Source organism: Mustela erminea, chromosome 6, assembly GCF_009829155.1.
Source record: "Mustela erminea isolate mMusErm1 chromosome 6, mMusErm1.Pri, whole genome shotgun sequence".
Classification (NCBI taxonomy): domain Eukaryota; kingdom Metazoa; phylum Chordata; class Mammalia; order Carnivora; family Mustelidae; genus Mustela; species Mustela erminea.
Window position 1 is genome coordinate 48,046,298 of NC_045619.1, and position 24,902 is coordinate 48,071,199.

At 45.3% G+C, this 24,902-nt stretch overlaps 2 protein-coding genes across 3 annotated transcripts in view; both read left to right on the forward strand.

Annotated features, from left to right (window-relative positions):
- The window catches only part of CPM (carboxypeptidase M), a 72,569-nt gene that overhangs the window by 37,994 nt on the left and 9,673 nt on the right, over positions 1-24,902 (forward strand). The window contains exons 3-7 of the mRNA XM_032347077.1: positions 6,318-6,415; positions 17,642-17,814; positions 19,362-19,546; positions 20,213-20,383; positions 21,897-22,049. Of these exons, the coding sequence (XP_032202968.1) occupies positions 6,318-6,415; positions 17,642-17,814; positions 19,362-19,546; positions 20,213-20,383; positions 21,897-22,049 (780 nt within the window). The remainder of the gene's footprint in view (positions 1-6,317; positions 6,416-17,641; positions 17,815-19,361; positions 19,547-20,212; positions 20,384-21,896; positions 22,050-24,902) is intronic.
- On the forward strand, positions 10,468-11,835 carry LOC116593177 (keratin, type I cytoskeletal 18-like). 2 transcript variants are annotated; one of them, XM_032347079.1, is made up of 2 exons: positions 10,468-10,630; positions 10,694-11,835. In XM_032347079.1, exons 1-2 carry the CDS (start codon positions 10,516-10,518, stop codon positions 11,818-11,820), a joined length of 1,242 nt encoding a protein of 413 aa, XP_032202970.1. In that variant the 5' UTR covers positions 10,468-10,515; the 3' UTR covers positions 11,821-11,835. The 2 variants fall into 2 exon arrangements, with proteins under 2 accessions (XP_032202970.1, XP_032202969.1); XM_032347078.1 differs by having other exon boundaries at positions 10,468-11,835.

Sequence of the window (24,902 nt, forward strand, 5' to 3'; positions counted from 1 at the left end):
TGCAGGCTGCTGTTCTCAGCTTAGTCTCCTGGCCATGGGCTAGCCAAGCCTCAGCTGTCCCGTTCCTGGCTCCCAAGGTCAGGCCGGCTTGTGTTCCAACAGGTAACTGGGCTACTGCTCTTCCTGCCTGGGTTTTACTGCATCCTTAAAGCACCTCCTCTGTTCGCCTGGCTTGAGACTGCTCCGCTCAGATTCCACAGGACAAATATTCAGGTCCATTTTTCTCTATTCCTGTTCCAGTCTGCACTTCTAGAACTCTAAGTATTATTTCAGATCTGGAATCGTATCTGTGCACGTACAAATACTATTTGATGATGCAGGCAGATAAAATGAGAGTATCCAGGGAAAAAATTTGAAGAGCTAGGCTTTGCCGATGATGTCTTACTATGGTATAACTTTTTTTTACGAGCACACACATTGGGGAGGAGGGGGTGGGGGTTGAAAGGGAGAGAGAGTAAAGATTTTATTTATTTTATTTAACAGAGAGAGTAGCCCAAGCAGGCGGAGCGGCAGGCAGAGGGAGAAGGAGAAGCAGGCTCTCTGCTGAGCAGGGAGACTGAGGTGGGGCTTGATCCCAAAACCCTGGGATCATGACCTGAGCTGAAGGCAGATGTTTAACAACTGAGCCACCCAGGTGCCCCTGATTGATTGGTTTTAGAGTGCATGTGCATGGGGGGGGGCGGGCAGTGTGCAGAGGGAGAAATTGAGAAGCGGACTCTTGAGTAGTTTTAAAGCAAAGTGTTTAAACTTTCCTCACCTTTGGGTCTTCCCCACAAAATCTTAGGGTTCTGGGAGCCCCTGTCTGGAAAAAAAATACTGGTTATCAACAATAAGAATGATGAAGAGTCAGTGGAGGGAAGGATCGTTTGGGGTGGGTGGGTTACAGAGAGCATATCAGACAGGAGAAGCTAAACTCTACCACAGAAATTTTAATACCCCAAATCTCCAGCTCTTGTTACAGCAATTTTTAAACTTCAGTGCATGTGAGGATCCCTTGGGTTCTTACTAAAACAGAGACCACTGGTCCTCACTCAGTTCCCTATTCAGCACATCTGGGGTAGAGCCCGAGAAAGTGCCTATTTCACGAGCTCACAGGTGACGCTGACGTTGCTGGTCCCGAGACCACACTTGAAGAACCATGGCCTTCTGAGGTTACCTAAGACTGTGCCCACCTGGCTGCAAGGGGCATCCTCGTGCCTCCCTCCCAGTGGCAGTTGTCGGGGTTAAGTGAGTACACAGGGATGCTGTGAGCTCTGAATGATGCTACTATGTGGGCATGGCCAGTCAGGAAACTCTTGCTCATGCTTTTTGTACGTGTTTGTTTGCTACTTGTGTGTGTGTGTGTGTGTGGGTGTGGTTTTTGTAATGAGCCATGCCTCAGGATCCTCTTTTCCTCCACTTCAAAGCCAGAGGCCATGTGAACTTGGAGGCCGAGTGTTTAAGTGGACTCAAGTGCTGTACTGTTTTCGACTCTCCCATTATTTAATGTAGGGCTAAACTCCGCATGCTGAGTTCTGTGTGTGTGTGTGTGTGTGTGTGTGGTAATGAGAACGTGCACAAGTGAAATTAAAGGTGTGGTGTCAGATCTTTGACTCATCCGCAGGGAAGGAGGAAGGAACTCATCAGCCTTACCACAGCCTTGCCCAAGGAGCGGTTATTCCCGCTTATATATGAGGACGCTCGGGCAAGCTCTCTCAGGCTCTGCCTTAGCTCCGGGGGTGATCGTAGGGATACGCAGAGCCCTGTGGAGTCTGGGAAATGAGCAGCTGATTCATCCCTCTGGATACCAGAGCTTCGCGGATCAAACAGTACAAACAAGCCTCATGGAAAACTGGAACGTGCTTCATCATTAAGCAGCTGCGCTCTGGTGACCAGACCACCAAGGCAGAGTCTGGAACTCTCAGCAGAGAGAGCCTGACAGGGAGACTAGCCCTCGAGTTGGGGCTCCTGTCCTAGCTCCACTGGTCCTCGCCAGCTGGCACCTGGTTCCTGTTCCTGGTGTGAACCATGGCAGCACAACATTGAGAGGACTGCCTGGGAACATTTCCCCCAGGGTGACACTGGCTCTGGCCCACCTAGTACTTCTGGGGAGATAAAGGCAACCTAGCATCATCAGAAGAATACAAATTCTCAAATCAGACAGACCTGGGTGCGGACCCTGGGTCTGCCGCTCAAATCCGTTTCCGCAGCACTGAGTGGCGGGTCGCGCACGTCCCATGGAGGTGTTGTGCAGGTCACGTACGGATGTGTGGAGGCTGGGGTCTGGTGCAGAGGACCTGTACTTTGTGAATGATAGGGTTTGGTGGCATAGATTTGAAAAAGTGGAAAGACAGGGAAGTGGGAAAAAAGTGTTTTGATTTCATTGCCCTATCAGTCAAACACTTCTCTCCAAGTGCGTCACTGTGGACCCCTGAAGACCCATCTGTTGATTTCAGGCTTTATATGCCGTGGGGCGGTCTCCTTGCGTGGCGCTCTTTAAATGAACAGTCTGCTTTTACATGGCTGTAATTAATATAATTTTGTCTTCTGATTTTGAAATTCTGTAATTTTGGTGGGTACGCTGGAGTTCACATAAAACTAATTTTGGACATCTAACAAAAGAGCGGTGGTTGAACCAGTGGTAATATATTCAAATAGTAAAAAAATAAGCATCCGTTTAAAAAGATATAAAGGTATATTTGTTAATATAGACATGTACTCATGATTATATGTAAAATGAGACGATTTTACTTAAAAACCGAGGACCTTCCAGATCTATCTGGATGTTTACCGCCTCAGCCTCAGCCAACTTTCAAAGTTTAATATGCCTCAGAATCACCAAGGCCGCCTGTTAAATGCAGTTTTTAACTTCACCCCTAGAGTTCGATTTAGCATCTGGGGCTCAGGGGTTGGCATTTTTCCAAGGATCCAGGTGATTCTGATGTGGGCACAACACTTCTCCCATTCCTACCTGTTGAAGCTTTACTTACTTTTCTGCATTTTGCCATCAGCTTTTTCCTGAACTCCTAAAGTATTTCCTGACATGTTTTGCCTGCTTTCTTGTGTTTGGATTTTTGTGAATCCTTCTAAATTTTGTAAAGCTTTTCCTGATCTTCTGAGCAAACCCAGTTGGGCACCTGTGTCACGTCCCTGGGATTTGTGTCAAAGTCCAAGTTCCTGAACATAATATAGTTACTAAAATATTCGGAATCCAGGTTTCATTTACTTTGTAGTGAAGAGAAAGAGGCTAAGCATTTCAGAACTCTTCAGCACATCTGCTATTAGGGGGTAATGGGGCGCCTGGGTGGCTCAGTGGGTTAAGCCTCTGCCTTCGGCTCAGGTCATGATCTCAGGGTCCTGGGATCAACCCCCACATCGGGCTCTCTGCTCAGCAGGGAGCCTGCTTCCCCCCCATCTCTCTGCCTGCCTTGTGGTCTCTCTCTGTCAAATAAATACATAAAAAGCTTTAAAAAGGGGGTGGGGAATAAGGGTAGCCTTTCCAACCTTGAGAGGGAAAAAAAATCTTGTTTAAATACCTTGACCTTGGCAATCATACTGTGGAAAGTAAATTTTGTCCTTTCTGCATTTACTTTGGTCTAAGCCAGAGATGGCCAGTGTTTGTTGGAAAGGGAGGTTAAAAGCCTTCAAGAACCTTGTCATTCCGGAAGTACTGCATGAATATCTTCTAGGATTATTGGTTGGTTTTTAGTCTCAAAGTTCATGCCATTGAGGTATTTCAAGGTAAATTTTCTCATTGCAGTTCCTTTAGGGGCCATTCATGCTAAAATTGAGACTGAATTGCACATAAAGTGCTTCTTTACTTAGGTTTTATTGGTCTCCCTCTTTCCTTAAGCCAATTAGGATTGGATCTCCATGTCAGGTTTTGTTGTCTTAGGTCCTAGCCTTGTGTAACAGGCCAGCTGTTGCAAATCTGTTGTTATACAGTTACAACAGTTGTTAAGTATTATGTTCAGATGATATTGAATTTCCCCCCTTGCCTGTGAGGGGACTAAATCATATTCTGTACACATCTGTGATTATTTTTACCTTAAAAGCATTAATAGCTACAAAAAAAGCATTCTGCAGAAGGAAACCTAAAGAACCAGGTTTTTTAGCTTGTTCAGAGAAAGTTCTTCCTTGGGGCACTGGGGTGGTTCCATTGGTTAAGCTTCTGACTCTTGATCTCAGCTCAGGTAATGGTATCAGTGTTGTGTTCAAGCCTCGTGGTTTTTGGTGGTGGTGGCAGTGCTTTTTCTTTTAAGATTTTATTTATTTATTTTACAGAGACACAGCAAGAGAGGGAACACAAGCAGTGGGAGTGGGAGAGGGAGAAATAGGCTTCCTGCTGAGCAGTGAGCATGACGTGGGGCTAAATCCCAGGACCCTGGGATCATGACCTGAGCGGAAGGCAGATGCTTAACCCACTGAGCCACGCAGGTGCCCCTGTTGTTGTTTTTTAAAGTAGGCTCCACACCCAGCCTTAAAAACAAAAAAACAAAAACAAAACTTTGCTCACATGAGAATGTTAACTTCGTAGAATTGAAATTCCAGATGACCTGAGAAATCCTACTGGGGGACAGAAAGTTCTGGATAATGAAATGGTTCTGATGGGAAATCACGGGATGGATTATACTTGTCCACATGGCAGACTTAGAATCATTCTTCCAAACTCCGTTCAGAAGTCATCTGTAAAGCTTTTCATGATCTCCCTCCTTGGAAAGAATGAACCATTTCTTTTATTCTGCATGTACAACCGTGCCTTACATACACTTCTGTGGCCGTGTATGTCACCGTCTAGTGCAATTATATGTTTGCACATTGCTGTTCTCACTAGATCAGAAGCTCCCCGGGTGTGGAGAGTATAACTTATACCTGTGTCGTCTGATCACATGTCTCAGTGGCTGGAAGGAGTCATACTAACTGGGTGAACATATGAGTGAATGAAGACTCTGCTCTATCTAGTCCGGTCAGATAAACGGCATTTTGTGGCTGTTTCTGAGACCTCCTGCGTTTACAAAATTTAAAGCATCACCCTCTCATGAAACATGTACCTAAAATACTGTTACAATAAATGGAGAATGGATGGTGAAAAAGCAGGCTGAGTATCTGTTTCTTCCTGGATTTCTCATGGCAACTGAGAGTTCCTCAGCCTGTGGGACCCCTGATTTAAGGGACTGGATCTGAAATTCCAGGGTGACCTGCTCCCCATAAGCCCATCAGCTGTTGTGATATACCCACCCCCAGGCTCTTGAATTCCACAGAAGGCTCGATATCACGGGTATTTGAATGTATATGTGTGTGATAGATTTTGAACATATTCCTCAATTTCTAATTTTCAAGTCTTTGTATTAAGAGAGGCTGATAACTAAAAGAGTGGCTGTTAGAACTGAAAGGGACCTCTTCGTTTTACTGATTAGGAATCCACGCCTCCTGAGAGATGGACCGTTTTCTTTAGTGGAAGGAGCCCCGGAATCGAAGTCAAATAGGTCACGTCTTGCGTCTGGGGCTCAGATCACAGCCTCTTACTGGCTGTGTAATCACAAGCAGCTTGCTCAAGTGTTTGGAAGATCAGTTTTCTCATTTGTAAGGTTTGGTTGAAAATCCATCTCTGTGGGTCATGACCAGGGATTACTGAGATAACGTGTACCCGAGTACCGACTGTAATGTCTACACAGAGCAAATCCTCGGTGATCTTTGGTCCCTGCCATTCCTTGCCCAAATCACGCTCCTCACGGCAGGATTAGGACTTAGAAGTATTCCTTGAAGCATCCTTAGGTTGGATTCTGGTTGCAGTTTTCTTGACAGGACTCATGCAGATCAAGGACACTCAAGGAGCCGTGTCATACCGGTGTTTGACACCAGACTCCGGATTTGTTACTTTAAAAACCATCTCCCTTCTGAGTTCCGTGTTTTATTCCCTGTTGCTTCTTCACTTTCTTTGAACTGAGAATTACGGCACCCTCCCAGTCAACCATCAGCTATAACTTAAGTATCTATAATGGGGTGAATGAGCAAGGTCATTCCTATAAAGCACTAGGAACTCAGAGCCAAGAATACACGTGTTTTGGAAAAAGCAGACCCATGTGGCCTAATCAGTCTTCAATTTTTAAAAATCACATTCTAAAATAAGTGAAATATCTGTGCTAAATCGGAGGGGTTGGGGCTGGAAGTGAACTAAGCATTGTGAGCGCGAGGGGTTACGTCTCGCACACTTCAGGCGTCTTGAGACGCGGGTCAGGTGGGAGAAGCAGCAGTTTGCGTTCACTGCTCGTTCTCCCAGAGTTCGTCTGTCATTTGCAAACACAACTTACTTTGCTATCTCTTTCTTCCCTGTAAAGGCAGAAACCTGTGGGTTCTTGTCGTGGGGCGCTTCCCAAAGGAGCACAGAATTGGGATTCCAGAGTTCAAATACGTGGCCAACATGCACGGAGACGAGGTATGTGTGCGGCTCGAATATCTGAAATGTCACCAGGGACACTTCCCCTCAGGTCTCTCGGGCTCCATATAAATGCTAAGGACGGAAGCAATATAAATCGTTCCAAAAATCTGGAAAGGTCTTCCAGTGAGGACTTCTGGGAGAATTTAAGGAATCGGGCCTGGCAGCCACCACAGCCAGTGCCCCCAGAGGGTCACCGGAGCTACCCTAGACTTGCACGACCAGCTGAGTCCCCGAAACCCATCCCAAGTTGACAGTCCCCCCTCCCGGTGGGCCTCAAGGTGACCCGGCTAAGGAGCTCTGTTATGTTTGAACTCAAAACAGTCAGAAGATCCCAGAGAGCTGTCCGAATTCCTAATAGCTGGCTTTTTGAAAGCTTTTGTCACCTTCTCATAATCTTCTACTCCGTGTTTTCAATATTGAAGCTGGGGCAATCAAACTTTAGGTTCTCTTCCTCAACAAATGCTCTTAAATTTTATAATAACATCTCGCCTCTTTTCCAACTTCTCAGAGATAATCTCTCATTTTGTTTCATTTTGTTTGAAGTCATGTTATTTATTTTGTTGTGCACATTACCCCCTTAACCCCTCCTGCTTGGCAGTCATTCCTGTCAGGCCTTTGAGGGTGCATCTCTAGCTCTTACCACGCTCCCTCGGAAGATTCTGCATTCTCTTACACCGTACACAAAGATAAACTCAAAATGGATAAAAGACCTCAACATGAGACAAGAATCCATCAGAATTCTAGAGGAGAATATAGGCAGTAACCTCTTCGATATCAGCCACAGCAACTTCTTTCAAGATATGTCTCCAAAGGCAAAGGAAACAAAAGCGAAAATGAACTTTTGGGACTTCATCAAAATCAAAAGCTTCTGCACAGCAAAGGAAACAGTCAACAAAACGAAGAGGCAACCCACGGAATGGGAGGAGATATTTGCAAATGACAGTACAGACAAAAGGTTGATATCCAGGATCTATAAAGAACTTCTCAAACTCAACACACACAAAACAGATAATCATATCAAAAAATGGGCAGAAGATATGAACAGACACTTCTCCAATGAAGACATACAAATGGCTATCAGACACATGAAAAAATGTTCATCATCACTAGCCATCAGGGAGATTCAAATTAAAACCACATTGAGATACCACCTTACACCACTTAGAATGGATTCTGGAAATGTGACCGCTGTGGTATTTTCTGTTCCCAGGACCTCATGGGCCTAGGCAGTTGAGTGGAAGGGAAAGATAGTTCCCAGTCATCACAGTCAAGAAAATTCACATGGCAACGTGTATAGCGCCCTCTAAAACATGCGTACCTTCAAGGAATGTCGACATAAAGGCATAGCCCCCTCGGTACAACCCTGTGACTTGTGAGGACCCTGGGGAGTTGACAAAGGTGGTGGCAGGGTCTCTCCGATGCTGGCCTTCCTGTCCTGGCTTCGGCCTCCCCAAACCCAGGCTCTGTGCGAGCAGGATCCTCTTCTCAGGACATGCGCTGCCTGGCCTGGCCTGCCGGCAGGGGCTGCTTCTCGCAGCGGAAGGAGGATGCAGACGCTCGCCTCTAAGGAAGGTGTAGGTCGGGGGGCCTGATTTGTGAGCAGAGGGAGGGTCAGTCCCCACATGACTTTCCTGAGTGTGGCCGGGCTGAGCCTGTCAGACTCGAGTCTGCCTGGTGTTGTGGTAAGACAGCTGTTGGCCACGGAAGGCAGCCCGGACGTGCCCCTCGCTGTGTCGTCTGTGGATCTAGGCCTGCGGAGTCCAGCTTCAGTAGGAGGCCGAGAGCACGTGTTAAGTGCAGGATTCTATTTGTTGAGTGCCTGGCACTTCACAGGTTGCAGTGTGCTGCTCAGAGATAGTCCTCCAAGCTGAAACTTTGAAGGACAAGCCAGAGTCCTTTCCCTCACTCACTTCCAAGTTGGCTTCTTCCTAACATGTGCCTTCCCAGACTTCTGGCCTCTTGCTGTCCAGGTAGTTAAGGCATCCCCATCAAACTGGGGCTGTCGTTCACCCTGAGTCTTTGAGGAATGCTCAGGACTGAGGTCGAGAAGGGAGAAAGTCCCGCTGTGCCTTGGGGCAGGGACGTGATCCCACGTGTGTCCCAGCTGGTGGCAGTGTCTGGGCTCATGGGCCACTGAGGAACTTACCCTGAATGTGAGATCTTGTACCTTCTGCCCTCCTGGTGCTGCGAGAAGCTGGGGACAGTGATGGCTTCACACAGACGAGTCTGTTGGAGTAGAGGGTCCAACTACCTAGCCACCTTCCGCTCTCAGATCTTTTGGAATTGAAAAAGCATTTTGAGAACTCACTATAAAAGGCTATACAGCTAACGTTTTAGGGTACTGGTTTTCACCTTCGTTAGATGGTTGCCTTGCTATTCTACTGCAGATTTTGGGTGCTGACCTCAGGATTATGGATCTTCTAGGAGTCTGTGGGCCTCGTGTGGGGAATCCCCCCGGGGACATATATGCACAGAGTGTGGCCCGGTAGACAGAAGTGATCACACTCTTTTTAGAATGTTTCCCCTCATACCTGGACCCCACCCCACATAGGCGTATGTGTTTCCCACACTTAGCATACAGCTAGATGGCAGTGAGTTTCAGCCGCATTAGGAAGACCCTGTTCCACTGATCCTACCTGCTATTTAACCCCATGGCTTTTTTTTTTTTTTTAAAGATTTTATTTATTCATTTGACACAGAGAGATCACAAGTAGGCAGAGAGGCAGGCAGAGAGAGAGAGAGGAGGAAGCAGGCTCCCCGCGGAGCAGAGAACCCGATGCGGGACTCGATCCCAGGACCCTGAGATCATGACCTGAGCCAAAGGCAGCGGCTTAACCCACTGAGCCACCCAGGCGCCCTAACCCCATGGCTTTTTATCTTATGTTCTTATACCTTGTTTCAGAATCCAGTCTTTTCTAAATTAAAAATGATCTGTTGTTATTATAAAATCAATCATGAGCATCTCAGAAAAAACATAAATCACCACCACCACCAACATTGTATATTGACCTTCCAAAAATAAGTAGCTAATTTCTATTTCTCCTTCTAGATGTTTTTGTGTGCATGTGTGCACGTCTATTAAATGAGCTATGCTGATTTGCTATTTGTAACATTTAATTAAGTTAATATTAGCTACCCTTCCAATAAGAGTTTATCCTATCTTTACATTTCTACCCCACTTTCTGGTTTCTCCAATGTCCCCCAGACTGTCTACATCAGGATCCAGTCCAGAACCACACAACACACGTGGTCCATTCGCCTGGATCTTTTACTCTAGCATTTAAGGATCTTTTCATGACTCTAGACTTCATAGAAACCTAATCAGTTATCTGTCCTGCAGAATGTCCCACATTCTGGATTTTTTGCTTCCTCCCATAAGGTATCATTGAATTTGTGCCTCTAGTCCCTGTTTCCTTCCAAATGGAAGAGAAATGTAAAGGTTTGCTGTATTTAGGTGAAACATTTTTTGGCTAATAAACCCTTAGGAATCATGAAGATGGATTAATTTGGCTGATGCTAAGGGTTGCAGAAAAGCAGACTTCAGGTAGTAAAGTCAACTTAAAATGGCCCCTTTGTAGGCAAGTATTGTTATAAAAGAAGTGATGTTACCCCTCCTCTTGTACAATATTTTTCTTGTCTCCCAACACCCTGTTGTTGGCTCACATCCTTCCAACAACACCGGCTCACTGTGCCTCGTTGGTCAGACTGGCAAGTTACCTTCTCCACGGTGCTTTCCAAGCTCATGATAACACGAGCCAACAGTAATGAGCGTGGGCTACACTAAGTTCTTGGTGGAGAGTGTGCTTGGTGGTAGGCTGTCTGAGTCCGAGCCCAAGCACCAGGCCTCACCCAGCTATGGGTCTGCCTCCTTGACTCTCTCTGCTGCCTTCTAAGTGTTCTGTTTGCACTCTTTATATTTTGACGTGTACATCTATGATCTGTTTGAATGGACACCTAACAGTGCCCCTTGATGAGAAGAGTTGGTGTCATTCAACATGTAAAAGAGTGACAAGCTCTTATGTAATGCTGTATAGAAACCCTAACCCCGTCCTGGCCCGAGCCCGAGTCCTGGCCTCTCATCTTACTCTCCGAACAGCATGAGCTTCACCACCCACTCCACCTTCTCTTCCAACTATCGGTCCCTGGGCTCCATGCAGTCGCCCAGCCACCGGGTCCGGCCTGTCAGCAGCGCGGCCAGCGTCTATGCAGGCGCCGGAGGTTCAGGCTCCCGGATCTCCGTATCCTGCTCCACCAGCTTCCGGGGCGGCTGGGGGTCCGGGGGCCTGGCCACGGGGTTGGCCGCCGGGATGGCCAGGGGTCTGGCCGGCATAGGGGGCATGCAGGGCGAGAAGGAGACCATGCAAGACCTGAATGACCGCCTGGCCTCCTACCTGGAGAGGGTGAGGAGCCTGGAGGCAGATAATCAGAGACTGGAGGTGAGAATCCGGGAACACCTGGAGAAGAAGGGACCCCAGGTCAGAGACTGGGGGCATTACTTCAAGACCATCGAGGAGTTGAGGTCTCAGATTTTTGCAAGTTCTGTGGACAATGCCCGCATCGTTCTGCAGATTGACAATGCCCGTCTTGCTGCTGATAACTTCAGAGTCAAGTATGAGACGGAACTGGCCATGCGCCAGTCCGTGGAGAGTGACATCCACGGGCTCCGCAAGGTCATCGATGACACCAATGTCACTAGGCTGCAGCTGGAGACAGAGATTGAGGCTCTCAAGGAGGAGTTGCTCTTTATGAAGAAGAACCATGAGGAGGAAGTAAAGGGTCTACAGAACCAAATTGCCAACTCCGGGTTGACCGTGGAGTTGGATGCCCCCAAGTCTCAGGACCTCAGCAAGATCATGGCAGACATCTGGGCCCAGTATGATGAGCTGGCTCGGAAGAACCGAGAGGAGCTGGACAAATACTGGTCCCAGCAGATTGAGGAAAGCACCACAGTGATCACCACACAGACCTCAGAGATAGGAGAGGCTGAGATGACCCTCACAGAGCTGAGACGTACCGCCCAGTCCTTGGAGATCAACCTGGATTCGATGAGAAACCTGAAGGCCAGGTTAGAGAACAGCCTCAGGGAGGTCGAAACCCACTACGCCATGCATATGGAGCAGCTCAACGGGGTCCTGCTGCACCTGGAGTCTGAACTGTCCCAGACCCGGGCAGAGGGGCAGCGCCAGGCCCAGGAGTACAAAGCCCTGTTGAATGTCAAGATCAAGCTGGAGACTGAGATCGCTACCTACCGTCGCCTGCTGGAAGATGGGGAGGACTTCAATCTCAGTGATGCCCTGGACAGCAGCAGCTCCATGCAAACCATCCAGAAAACCACTACCCGCAGGATTGTGGACGGCAAGGTCGTGTCTGAGACCAATGACACCAAAGTTCTGAGGCATTGAGGGAGCAGAAGCAGGGTACACTTTGGGGAGCAGGAGACTAATAAAAAGTTCGAAGGTCAAAAAAAAAAAAAAAAAAAAAGAAACCCTAATCCCTCTCTGTCCCTTTCTTCTTTGTGCTCCCTGCCTCCCCCTCCTTGATAGCTGTGGAGTCAGGCAGGGTAGCTAACAGCGCCCTTTGACAAGCCTTTGCCACCTGGTGTTTATGCTCTTTTCAGAATGTGAAAGAAGTGTTTCTGAGTTTCTGTCTTTCTCATTTTCTAAGACTAGCAGGTGTTTTTCTCATTTATCTGAGCCCTCTGCGTGCGCAACAGGGACACGTTGCCTTGTAGAAGCCCTGATCCTAGTTTTGACTTATGCAGGCTCCTAGTCGCCTGCACAGACATAGCTGAAATCTGGTGAGGGCTTCTGCATGGAAGGGGTGATGCCAGCACACGCGGAATGAGGCTCCCTACCATCCCCTCCCCACACCGATCCTGACTCCCTGGATAATAGGGACCATATTTTTCAACCTAAAAACAAAGGATAATGGATAATTATTTTCACACACCTTCTTAGGCACATAAGAGACTATTTATGAGATGTAGTTTGTATGCTTAGATGTTTGTATTTAGAGGGTATTTTAATGGTTTATATGAACACTAAGACATAGTATCTGAATTTTGCCTGTGTTGGAAAATCTGAGATGTGTAGTCAACATGCAGTACAGTTTCCAAATGTACTTTAAAAAAAAAAAAAATTAAAGCTTGTCCTTCCAGATGCCATTTGCCAAGTTCTTTTTTCTACCATTATACAAGATGATAGCAAAATGTCCTCAGTCATGCAGTATGGCTTTAAAGCATTTTTTTTTCCTTTTGGAGGTAGAATTAATCTTTATTTCAGAAGAGGTATCTGATTCTTTTTAAACATGTATTATTTCTCCTGTAATTGTGCTTTTTCTCTTCATCTCCACTTTTGGTAAAGGCTGGGCTAGGGTGACCAGATATCCTGAGTCCTTGGCCCTGGAAAAATGGTTCAATGTTGAAAATGGTTCAAAGGAAATAACTTGATCATTTGTACATCTGCCCTCATTAAGCAGCTTAAGTCCTCTTGTTTTCAGAAATGTCTTCCTTTTTTTTTTAAGTTTTTCTTTTTTTAAAGATTTTTTTTTATTTATTTGACAGAGGTCACAAGTAGGCAGAGAGAGAGGTAGGAGGAAGCAGGCTTTCCACTGAGCAGAGAACCTGATGCGGGGCTCCATCCCAGGACTCTGGGATCAGGACTTGAGCCGAAAGCAGAGGCTTTAACCCATTGAGCCACCCATGTGCCCCTTTTTTTAAAGATTTTATTTATTTATTTGACAGAGAGAGAAATCACAAGCAGGCAGAGAAGCAAGCAGAGAGAGGGGGGAAGCAGGCTCCCTTCTGAGCAGAGAGCCTGATGCGGGGCTCAATCCCAGGACCCTGAGACCATGACCCGAATCAAAGGCAGAGACTTAACCCATTGAGCCACCCAGGTGCCCCAAATTTCTTCCTTAGAATAGTCTTGACCTTGTGATGGATTTGTCAGCAGTATTGAGCAATCATTTATTGAGTACATTATATCTCCAGAGCAGGGCAAGATACCAGCTCTACAGAAAAAGCCTATTAGGATCCCTGCCCTCTAGGCTTAGAAGATGAAGTGGGGGTTGGGGTAGTCAGTCAAGGTCAGTAAGGGTTAGTCAGGCCATTGTAGTTTATGTGGGTGGTATTAGGAGAAACACAAGCATGCAGAGTTCTGGGGCCACATGTGCAGATCATGAATCCAGACTTTGGGAACCCAGGGAAAAGTCTGCTAGATAATGTAATATTTAGGCTGATATTTGAAGAAGGATTTAACGAGGAAATCAGATGTATGAATTAAATCGATAACCATTTGGGGAGTCCCAGAGCTCATAGGCTTTTTTTTCACTGAGAAGCTGCATTATAGTGTAGCATTTTTAGAAACAGATTCCATCATTGGAATAGCTGGGCTTTTTTTTTTCTCTCTAAGTTACCTAGATTGTAGATTCTTCAAAAATTTTTTTTCACTGTTAAAAAACATTCTTTGAAGAGCTAGAACACTCATTTTTATCTCTAGCAAATTCCGCCTTGAATATAAACTCAAACTGATGGAGAATTTATTTTCTGCTTTCTGGGTTTTGCCATTTTAACTGGCAGATTTTAACTGGAGCCTTTTGGTGAAAGGCTCCCAAAACTGGTGCGTTCATCCAGTCTTTCAGTCTCTTCAGGACGGATTCTCGTATAAAGTCTACACCCTCACAGAGAGGAAGTGAGCGTGCTAAATGGAAAGCTGATTAAGCTATTGGGATTGCTTTGACCGTGTTCTTTTTTTAAAATCTGGACTCTCTAAGATTTCAGATTCAAAGACTTAATTTTAAAGAAGAGAGGTTTATGCATAAAACATGAATGAGTGCTTGAAACATTTATATTAAGGTTGGGAAGAATTAATTTGAATAATATTTGGCATAAATCTGCTGTTAGGAAGGCAGCAAAATATAGCCCAACAAAAAGAGAGGGCTTTAACTCCCTGAAATTTTAGCTGTTTAACCTCAGCATTTTTTAAGTTACTGGACTCTTTATTGGTATTTCCAAGGTTTTTTTTACTTATCCTCTGTAGTTAAGGACTTAATGATTTGTTTTGGAATATGGAGACAAAACAGAATATGCCTCAGCTTTACATTTGTTTACTTGAAAGAATCATGATTTTATTGGTTTTGTAAAAATAATAAAGGTTTTCTTTAAAAATTGATGCCATAAAAATAAAAGGAGTAAAAATCATTCAGAATACTATCACTCAGAAATAACCATCATTAATATTTGCCAAACATCATTCTAGAAATCTGTGGATTTTCTGTAGTAAGAGAATGAGAAGGATTAAAAGGATACAAAATAAAGTGGGTATCATATTCTATGTTACCCTTTAAATAAGTATGAGATTTCATTTTACTTAGGATAAAACCGAAGTGAAACTCAAGTAACCAGTGAACTTGATAAATATTTTCTCAAAATAAGGAATTATCAGAAGATTCTTCCAAAGTCAAGAAAAAAATGAGGGAAAATTTGGAAATCGTAATCATTGAAAATACATAGTTTTTAGCTGTTACTACAATCTTCTACTTCTAAGCCCTTGGTAGGAACACTGATCTCCCCGAGCCCCTGCCCTCTGTTAATGATAAACATGAACATTTCCGATTCTGCTCCGGCCTCAGTCTCGTTCTGTGGCCTACCCGTAGCTCCTCAACTCCTCTTTTCATTTGCTTTGAGTTGGGCGAATGTCTTGGCCAGCTCCCGTCTTGAGTTGTGGCGTGCTTGAGATTGTTCAGTTGAGAAAGTTGAGGGAAAGTCACATCTTGATCCACATGAGGACTCTGACATGGCTTCTCTGTCCTTGCCTGGGCACTCAGATGGGCCTCGGGTTGGTCCTGATTCGTCCCTCTAACTGAACCAACTATCTGACAGGCACAACTGACATTTAGAAATTTCAGGAGCTACAAGTGACTCCTGGTCACGGCCTCCTCCCTTTCTCTAAGCTTCTCCTCCTCACCCACCCCCGGGCAGAACTCTCCTTAAATTGCCACATGGAAACAAGCTTTCCACACGGAAACCAGCTTTCCACACGGAAACCAGCTTTTCACATGGAAACCTGCTTTTCACAGACGAGACTCACCAAGGCCCTTCCACTGGCCAGCACGTAGCTCATGAGGTTGCTTCCAGAGTGCTTGAGCTCCTAAAACAGACAACTGGAAACCTAGTGTGTGTCTTACTTGACTTTTTTGGTTATTAGTTTGTAAGGACTTTTTCAAGCTGACAGTTTTTTGTGGGTGGGTTTGTTTGTTTTTTAAGATTTTATTTATTTGAGAGACAGAGTGAGCAAGGATGGAGGCAGAAGGGAGAAGCATTTGTAAAGCTGATCACAGGATTGTGACCTGAGCTGAAGACAGACGCTTAACCCACTGAGCCCCCTGGGTGCCCCATAAGCTGACAATTTTGACTCTAAAAATAAAAATCAAGGTAGTAGAAGAAGATAGAAGTAAGTAGGAAAAAAGTGAAGTCAGAATTGAATATATTTCCACTCTGAAATTGATGGCTACCTGTGAATATGTAATTTACATCTTCCACATATCCTGAGTCCCGATTTTAAGTATTCCATGTTCATTAGGATAACAAAGTCATAAAATGTGGGCTCTCTCCTTGCCAGTGGGGGGACTAGCGGGAGGAATGACCGTTCGAGGATTACTCATCCATTGCACCGCAGTGAGTTCATACGGTTGGAGTTGTAACTGGAAACTCCTGTCCTGCTCACTGCCTCCATGAGTGCTTCTAGAGCCAGCCCCTAATCACCACGGCCCCACATTTCCCAGGGACTGGCCCTCAGCAGCAGCTGAGCCTAGGTAAGAGGCCAGCATTCCTTTCTCAGAAGCAGATTCCTTGAGCCCAGGATTATAGAGACACGTGATCGAGTCTAGTCAAATCTTTCTGTAATGAGGCTGACGTGTGGATGACTTTTTAAAATAATAATAAAATAGTCCTCACCATTGGGAATTACAAAACAAGATCTCCTGTAGGTCTCTAGTTTCCCAGTCACTGGTGCTACATAAGATAATCAGGTAGATATGACCCTTTTTATTTTCATAGTCCTGCTTTTTTTTTTTTTAAGATGTTATTTATTTCGGGTGCCTGGGTGGCTCAGTGGGTTAAGCCGCTGCCTTTGGCTCAGGTCATGATCTCAGGGTCTGGGGATCGAGTCCCACATCGGGCTCTCTGCTCAGCAGGGAGCCTGCTTCCTCCTCTCTCTCTCTGCCTGCCTCTCTGCCTACTTGTGATCTCTCTCTGTCAAATAAATAAATAAAATCTTTAAAAAAAAAAAAAAAGATGTTATTTATTTAGGCAGAGAGTCAGGCAGAGAGAGAGGAAGGGAAGCAGGCTCCCTGCTGAGCTTGATGCAATGCGGGGATGCGGGGCTCCATCCCAGGACCCTGGGATCATGACCTGAGCAGAAGGCAGAGGCTTTAACCCACTGAGCCCCCCAGGCGCCCCTCATAGTCCGGCTTTTTTAACAGTGTACTCCAGAAACCTATCTAGCAAAATGGTAACAACACAAAGGTTTTTCATTTCTTCTGTAAGCAAAAAGTGAGCCAGTTTAAAGAAAATATAAAAGCAGCAGTATAGAAGATACGGCAAAAAAAAAATTATGAGCATGATGTGCGAATGACTCTAGTTTCGGTAACACAAGAATGTGGCCATCAGAAATATGCAGATACGTCGAACATTGCACAAGTGTTCAAGAGGGGAGTTTGGAAATAGGGGGATATTAAAGTCTGAAACCTACTTAAGCTATGCTTGTTACAAACCTGAATTGTTCCCTATTAAAATCTACATTTGTCTACCGTGTCTGATGCAGCGGTTGTCACCCTGCTGTTGGCCGAGACACACACCACGGCGTGTGTCTGCACCGCCCTCCTGAACACCACCTCTGCCCTTCCACTCCAGGAAGTGTTTTGGAAGGGAAACAAATTGGAAACGTCGTAAGCGTAACCTTTATCCCACCTAATTCATTTTGTAAAAAGTAAATTCTTTACAGACAGGTACATTTTTTTTTTATTTTTTTTTTTTTTTTAATTTTTGCTAACAGTTTTCAGCACCCCCTGTGACTAATTGCCACTTGCAGAGCCACCACATGGTATCACAGCTGGACTTGGTTTCAAATACCAAACTGTAGTAGAATCCCTCACTGGGGAATTTGGGCTTTAGGGACTATTTTCCTCTGACCTAATACTATCCCATTTTGTCTTTAACACATACAGACTGTGGGGCGGGAGCTGCTACTCCATTTAATTGAACATCTTGTAACCAACGATGGAAAAGACTTGGAAATCACAAATTTAATCAACAGCACCCGGATACACTTCATGCCTTCCATGAACCCAGACGGCTTTGAAGCGGTCATAAAGCCCGACTGTTTTTACAGTAATGGAAGGTAAGGATGGGCTGGTCCATTTAGAACAAGGCCCCCCCCAGACAGCACCCCATGGCCTCGACAGTGAACCAGCTCGGCCTGGGTCATGTCATTGCCATGCTGAAAACACCAGGCTGCCACTGCTTTGAAGATGAAAAGTAAAATCCCCAAGAAGACGCTGTACTCCTGGGCCCACCCTGCGCTCGCCCTCGCTCACCACTCCCCGGCCGCTTGGAGTCTCCTTCATCTCCTGGACCGACCTGGTTCTTTCTCGTCTCAGGCGCAGACCTCCTTTCCCACTCCTCACCCCTCTCACTGCTAAACAGTGTTTGCTCAAAGACTCCCTCCCTGACCTGTCCTCTATTGGGCCCTTGGGTCATAGCACCTGCCACTTCACCCTCGTAGCACAAATTTTAAGGTCTGATTTCTTGTTCAATGTCTCTCTCCACATGAATCTGTTCGCTACCTGGGGGCAGGAATTCTGTTGCTCCTGTTGCTCACTGTGAAATCTCCAGTGCCTAGCTAAGCCCTCAGTAATTACCAGTTGGTTTATTAAGCCAGTACAAGAACTAACCGAAAAATGAGGAGGGAGTCAGGGCGCCTGGCTGGCTCATTCAGTTAAGTGCCTGACTCGATTTTAGCTCAGGTCATGGTCTCGGGGTCGTGAGATCGAGCTCTGCGAACTCTCTGTTGGGCTCCGTGCTCAGTGGGGAGTCTGCTGCTCTCTCTCTCTGCCCTTCCCCCTGTTTATGCTCGCTCTCTCTCTAAAATAAGTAAATAAGTCTTTAGAAAAAGAACAGGGAGTCTTATAATATTTCTGATTTAAACAGTTTATTTTGTTGCAATCTGCCTCAGGAAGTTTAGAATTTCTCAAATGTCTAGTATACATTTATATTTGTCCAAACATTTGTTTGCTTTTATAAAAAAAATATAAAATCTCACCACTGGATTCCCTTCAACTTTAGGTTTTTCTAGTGTATTTAAACATGGCCAGCCCATTTTCCAGAAATACATTTGTATAAAGTAGCATGTTTCTGTCACCAGTTGCCATGCAACAAAACATCCCTAAATTGAGGGAATTAAATCCTTTTTATTTACTCTCAATTCTGTAAGTTAGGAATTTAGACAAGCCAGAGCAAGGCTGGCCAATCTCTGTACCATCCTGTCTGGAGCCTCAGCTGGGTCCTGGCACATGGCTGGAGTCTCAATTCTGGCTGTCATCTGGGTTCCTCATTTCCCCAGGCAGACTCTCCACAGGGCTAGCCCAGAGGCTCAGGCTTCCCAAAGAGAGTGTTCCAAGAGCAAAAGCCCCCAAATGCAAAACACTTATCATAGCCCTGCTTACCGCACAGCGGCTACTATCCCGCTGGCGAAAGCAGGTCACACAGAGGGGCTGCAGAGTGCGTGAATGCCACGTGTGGCCCCCCCGAGGCTCCTGGGACAGTGTCTACCTTCCCTGTGTTCACATCTGGAAGAACACTTGGGGCACACACCAAAGTGATACACGTGGCACGAATCCACTCCCTCACATACCATCAGGAAACCCTAAAATATTCTTTCTTTTAAAGGGAGAATACTAACTTCTATGACCTGAACAGAAATTTCCCCGATGCTTTTGAATTTAACAATGTATCAAGGCAGCCTGAAACTGTGGCCGTCATGGAGTGGCTGAAGACAGAGACGTTTGTCCTCTCTGCAAACCTCCACGGCGGTGCCCTGGTGGCCAGCTACCCGTTTGACAATGGTGTTCCAGGTGAGCAGACAATGGCCGGCCTGGCCTCCTGAGTTCCAAGTGGGGCTGCAAAGCCGACCTCTGGTGGGGAGGAGTGTGCCTTCTTGTCTTCGCTGCCAGGGGTGGCGTTTGCTCACCTCTGAGCCACCCGTCCTACCGTTTATAAACCGCAGGTGGGCAGTGTGGCTGACCTGACGACCCACAGGGTTACTGGGGGGTCACCGGGAAGATAGTAAAATTGGGTTGGAATACCCCACATAGGCAAAAGGCCAGAAACAAAATAAAACCAGAACGTACCCTTCTTTGCTAATCCTAGGAGCAGTCATTTGACTCCTTTTACAACTCTGGGATGAGGATTTAAAATGAGAGCAGAGCCATTTTTAACCCCTACAGTATGCAAGGAGAGTTCACCAGCCTTGAGAAATTAGCGAGAGGGACTGAGAGGATATCTAACTTGGAAGCTGATACAGGAGGAGTTGGAATACGCATCTGGTTTATTTTGTGTGGTACCACTCTGTGTTCATGACAAACGAGGAGCACTCATGGGAGTGGGTGGAGGGCCCTCGGGGAAAGCAGGGTTTCTGCAGGTGAAGCGATGGCGTGTTTGCTGACACGGCACCCGATGCATTTCCAAGTGCTCGTACTCTGACACCAACAGAAAGGTCTTGCTTTGTCTTTCACACACAGCGACAGGGACATCACACTCCCGTAGCTTAACCCCTGATGACGATGTTTTCCAATACCTTGCACATACCTACGCTTCTAGAAATCCCACCATGAAGAAAGGAGACCAGTGTAAAAACAAAATGAACTTTCCTAATGGAATCACAAATGGCTACTCTTGGTATCCACTCAAAGGTAAGTGTCTCTTCCCTTCTAGCATTCTCCTTCTCGCCTGCCTCCAGAGATGCCAGCTGGCTTTTGTAGACCCCAGCAGTTGTCAAAGTTTGTTACGCATGATGCTGTCCCTTCTGTCATGTCTCTGTCAGCTAATGTCGCAGAAGCAGGGGGATAGGGGGGTGCGGTGACTGCCCAAGAGCTGCTCAGATACTTGCTCAGCGTTTACCTATGTGAGCCAGGAACTACGCCAGGAAAGTTGCCAGGACACAGCCCCTACCCTCAGGCTTAATAGGAAAGAGCAACGTGCAACTAAGTAATTGTGGTGGCAGTGTAATTAGAATAAAACAGAGAGATTTATAGAAAAGGTACAGTGTGCCACGGAGGTGGAAGGCCAGGATACAATCGGGAGTAGAGAGACCCTGGAGAAGTGTAACGCTCTGTCATATCAACCAGGGGCAGCTGCTAATCCGGCTACTATGGCCATGCGCCAGTGGGATCCAAATATTACCAGGCCATCTGGTTTGTAAAATAAGCTGAACTTGTACATGAGCTATCATGATTTTTAAAGCCACTTTGGAAACTGAACAAAAATGCTTCTCCAGCTGGATACGAGGTAACTTCCTTCAAAGTTACCCTATTTCATCAAATCCAAGATGCCACAGATTATAAAATACACTGTACCACCAAGGAAGGAAAGAAAATGTTTCTGGACAATCTAATGACAACGGTGTTTTTCAGTCATCAAGTTTAAGATCGATAATTCGGATTTTAAAATATGAAAAGTTTTGCATCTGGGAAATATGAAATAAGTTTATAACCCTCTGAAAATAGGGTCTCCAGAGGTGAGAACTGGGAGGGGGGCATGGATCTCTTCTCTCCTGAGAGCCGGCCGGGCCCCCTTCCTTTTATCCCCGAAGCAGCTCCGAGTCCTGGGCAGGAGCACAGGGCCTGGAGCATGGCGGCCTGTGCTGGGCTCTACACTCACTGGCATGTCACTCACCCTCAGGGACTGTCTTCTCGTCTGTAAGACATGGGGAGTCACTGCCATGACAAGCTCTTCAGATGGTACCCAGGCCTAGTGAACGCTCACTAAATGTTAGCCATTATTCTCCAGATGAGTGTACTTAGCTTACCTAGTGTATTTATGAATGGTTTGTGAATAATTTTTTAAAAGTATCATTCTGTGTGTGTTTTAGAATGTAATTTATGAAGAAATGTATGCTGATGAATCCTTTTTGTGTTGTGTGATCGACAAAAAAGAAATGACCCTCCCCCTCCCCCTCTGTGGGTACATGGTTGAACTTGGGTCTACTCTGATCCAGTTACCCGTATGGGAGTATTTAGGATTGCCTGTTTGTGCCAGGCTAATAAAATGTCAAGTCCTGAGTTTACATGCGAATATGTCAGATTCATCTTTTCCTGTTCACATGTACTTTCCTTGGAACTGTCTGATTCACTTGTGCCCAAGGTACAGGATACTTGACTGTATTCCAATTTTAGACCTTAAAAAATTAAATATGTTTGTGTTTAGGTGGAATGCAAGATTACAACTACATCTGGGCCCAGTGTTTTGAAATTACGTTGGAGCTGTCATGCTGTAAATATCCTCATGAGGAGAAGCTTCCATTCTTCTGGAATAAAAACAAGGCCTCACTGATTGAATATATAAAACAGGTGCACCTAGGTTTGTAAGATTTTTTTTTTTAATTAATTCCTGTTAACACAAGACATAGCATCTGGCAAAACCTTTGGGTTGAGGAAATGCAAGCCCCTGTTTGTTTTCCTGGTATAGCCTCATTTGAGTACCAGACTAATGATTAAGAATTTTCTCTGCATGAATACCTATAGCGTGTGAGAAATGCAATGCCCATCAGCTCATAGAAGAGAAAGCATGATGTGTGGCTTTTAATATGGGAATATTAAAAGTATTCCAGAATACTTCAAATTTTTTCACGCTGAATAACCAGGAAATCTCACAAAAGCTCGAGGAAAACAGGTTATTACTCTGTTATGTCATCACCCATCTAGAAAATTCCCAGTTTGCCTGTCATTTGTCACACAGTATCGCAGATCCGGAGAACACTAGATGTGCCATTTTGCCTTTTCTAGTACCGGGGTGCTGACTTTGCACCATTAGCTTCAAAGCACTCACACCCTGCAACTGCCCAATGACCCACCTGGTGCTGGCCGTCTTCCCAGCCTGGTCCTGTGACAGCTGTCTAGCTTTTATCATGGGGGACAGACCAATTGGGGCAAGAGTGGTAGTTCTCAGCCTTGTACAGCAGACTCCCTGGAGGGTTTGTGAAAACACAGATTGCCAGGCCCAGCCCTGGAGTTTGATTTAGTGCGTCTTGAATGGCGCATCTTTCCCAAGGACATGCTTGTGCTGTGGGTCCAGGGACCATGCTTTGGAAACCACTCACCACAGAAACACAGTGCTTGTGATGGTGGTCGAGTCGTATGGTTTGAGCTTCTTTAGCCAGGCTGCATCTCTGCATGGCCAGGATGCAAGTGCTTTTATTCCATTCAGAATGGCTTCAGAAATTGGCATGTAGTTAGGCTACTCTGCAGGGCTAAAGTGGGTGTGGGTTTGTGTCAACGAGGGTTGCATAACCACACAACGCCTAGAACCATCTGCATGCTTCACCACAAAGCGTTCTACCTGCTGGAGAGATGGAGGAAAGAGTCAGAAGCACAGGGGGTCCAGGGCTGAGTGCAAGGATAATTAAGAACGTCCCTTGGCCCATACATGCCCCACCCTCCTTTTCTCTCCCCAGCCTCCAGCACCCCCACAGCACAGGTACACAAAGATTATTGGTGAATTCAGAGGGGTGAGACATATATGAAGTAGGCTGATACCCTGTGATAAGGGCTATTAAAAAGTAATTTTTCATCAACATCCTCTTAGCATTTATTAAGATTACTGGGTCCTCTCTTGCTCAATATTCCGGTATTTTGCTACTAGATTTTCATCATGAGCACATAGTAATTTAGCCTTTCTATTATATTCCCTTATTTGGTGTTCCTCTGCCTATTCTAAAATTTCTCCTTTATCAATATCGACGTGGGAGTGCAGCTGAACAAAAAATATGCTCCATATAACCTCACTAGTCTTTCTGGAATTTCAGTCTAGCTGTAAGTGTTATTTTCCAAGCACTGAATTAAGGTGGGCTTTGAAGTATTGTGCTGACATAATAATGCCAATGAAGGAGCTTTGTAAACGGTGAAGTAACATGCATGTTGTAGCATGACTATCATTAATTTGGAGGGCTTACAAGTCCATTTACACGAGGTTTTATAAAGAATATTTATCTGCCTGTCCCTGCAACCAAGTATGCACGACCTACTTAAAAATATATAGGCACATCAACCCTGCCCCCTTGTGGTTGAAGATGGAAGGAACGAAGAGTCAAGAATTTAGGAAAGTAAAAGGCAGCTTGGGGTCAACCAGAAGTTTGCTTGCTGTTCACAGCAAAGATTTTGTTGCTGTCAAAACTTTTACATTTTAAACTTTTCTGAAGGAAACTAATATATGCTTCGTGTTTTTCTGCTCCAGTAAATAATTGGTCTGGGGGTAGTTTAGGGTCATTTTTTCCTTGTGGCTTCTTCTCATGCCATTAAGATGATATGTCACTAAGTGAACAGAGTGGAAGGTGAACTGTTAAAACATTTAAAATGATCTTTTATTGGCTGTACTCCTGAAATCTTGAGGTGAGGGGTATGGTGTCAGGTTCAGTACAGGCTCTGGAGAGTAGTGTGGATTTACAGCCAGGCTCTGGGAGCTTAAGGTTATTTAATAATCCAAAGCCTTAGTTTCCTCATCTGTGAAAGTGTGATATTGCCTACGTCATAGAATTAATGTGAGGAGTCAATGAGAACATGCATGTTAAGCATTTTCCATCAGCCTAAAATACACTAACGATAAATGTTCACTCCTGTTATTAGTAATAAGACACCATTAATCAATTCCATGTTTCCAAGCAATCTTGTGATTATAATTGTTTCCCATATAGTTTGACCATGAGACAAAACTACTGAGCCCCACATAGGTAAGTATCTTATTGTAAGTTACTACACTGCCATTTTTTTTTAAGTAATCTCTACAGCCAATGTGGGTCAAATTCATGACCCCAAGATTAAGAATCACATACTCCACTGACTGAGCCAGCCAGGCACCACCACCTCCCAACTTGTTGTAAATACACTGGCAATTTTTAATTTAGGATTTAGCGGAATCTACCAAGGGCAATGTTGTAGTAGTTTGGCGACTGAGTAAGCAACTTGGAAAGGACAGGCATGGATTTAGGTTTTCAGCACATTCTATAAATGGAATATTTGACAACAAACAAATTTAGCCTATAAATCTGATTGTTAGCTTGACTGTATTTTAAATTACCTCAGAAATAAGTTTACCAAGTTCTGGTTCAAGATGGCAACGTAGGAGGATCCTGAATTCATCTCCTCCCACAGACACACGGACTCCATAGCTACATATGGGACAGTTTCTTCTGAAAGACACCCAGAAACTACCTGAGCC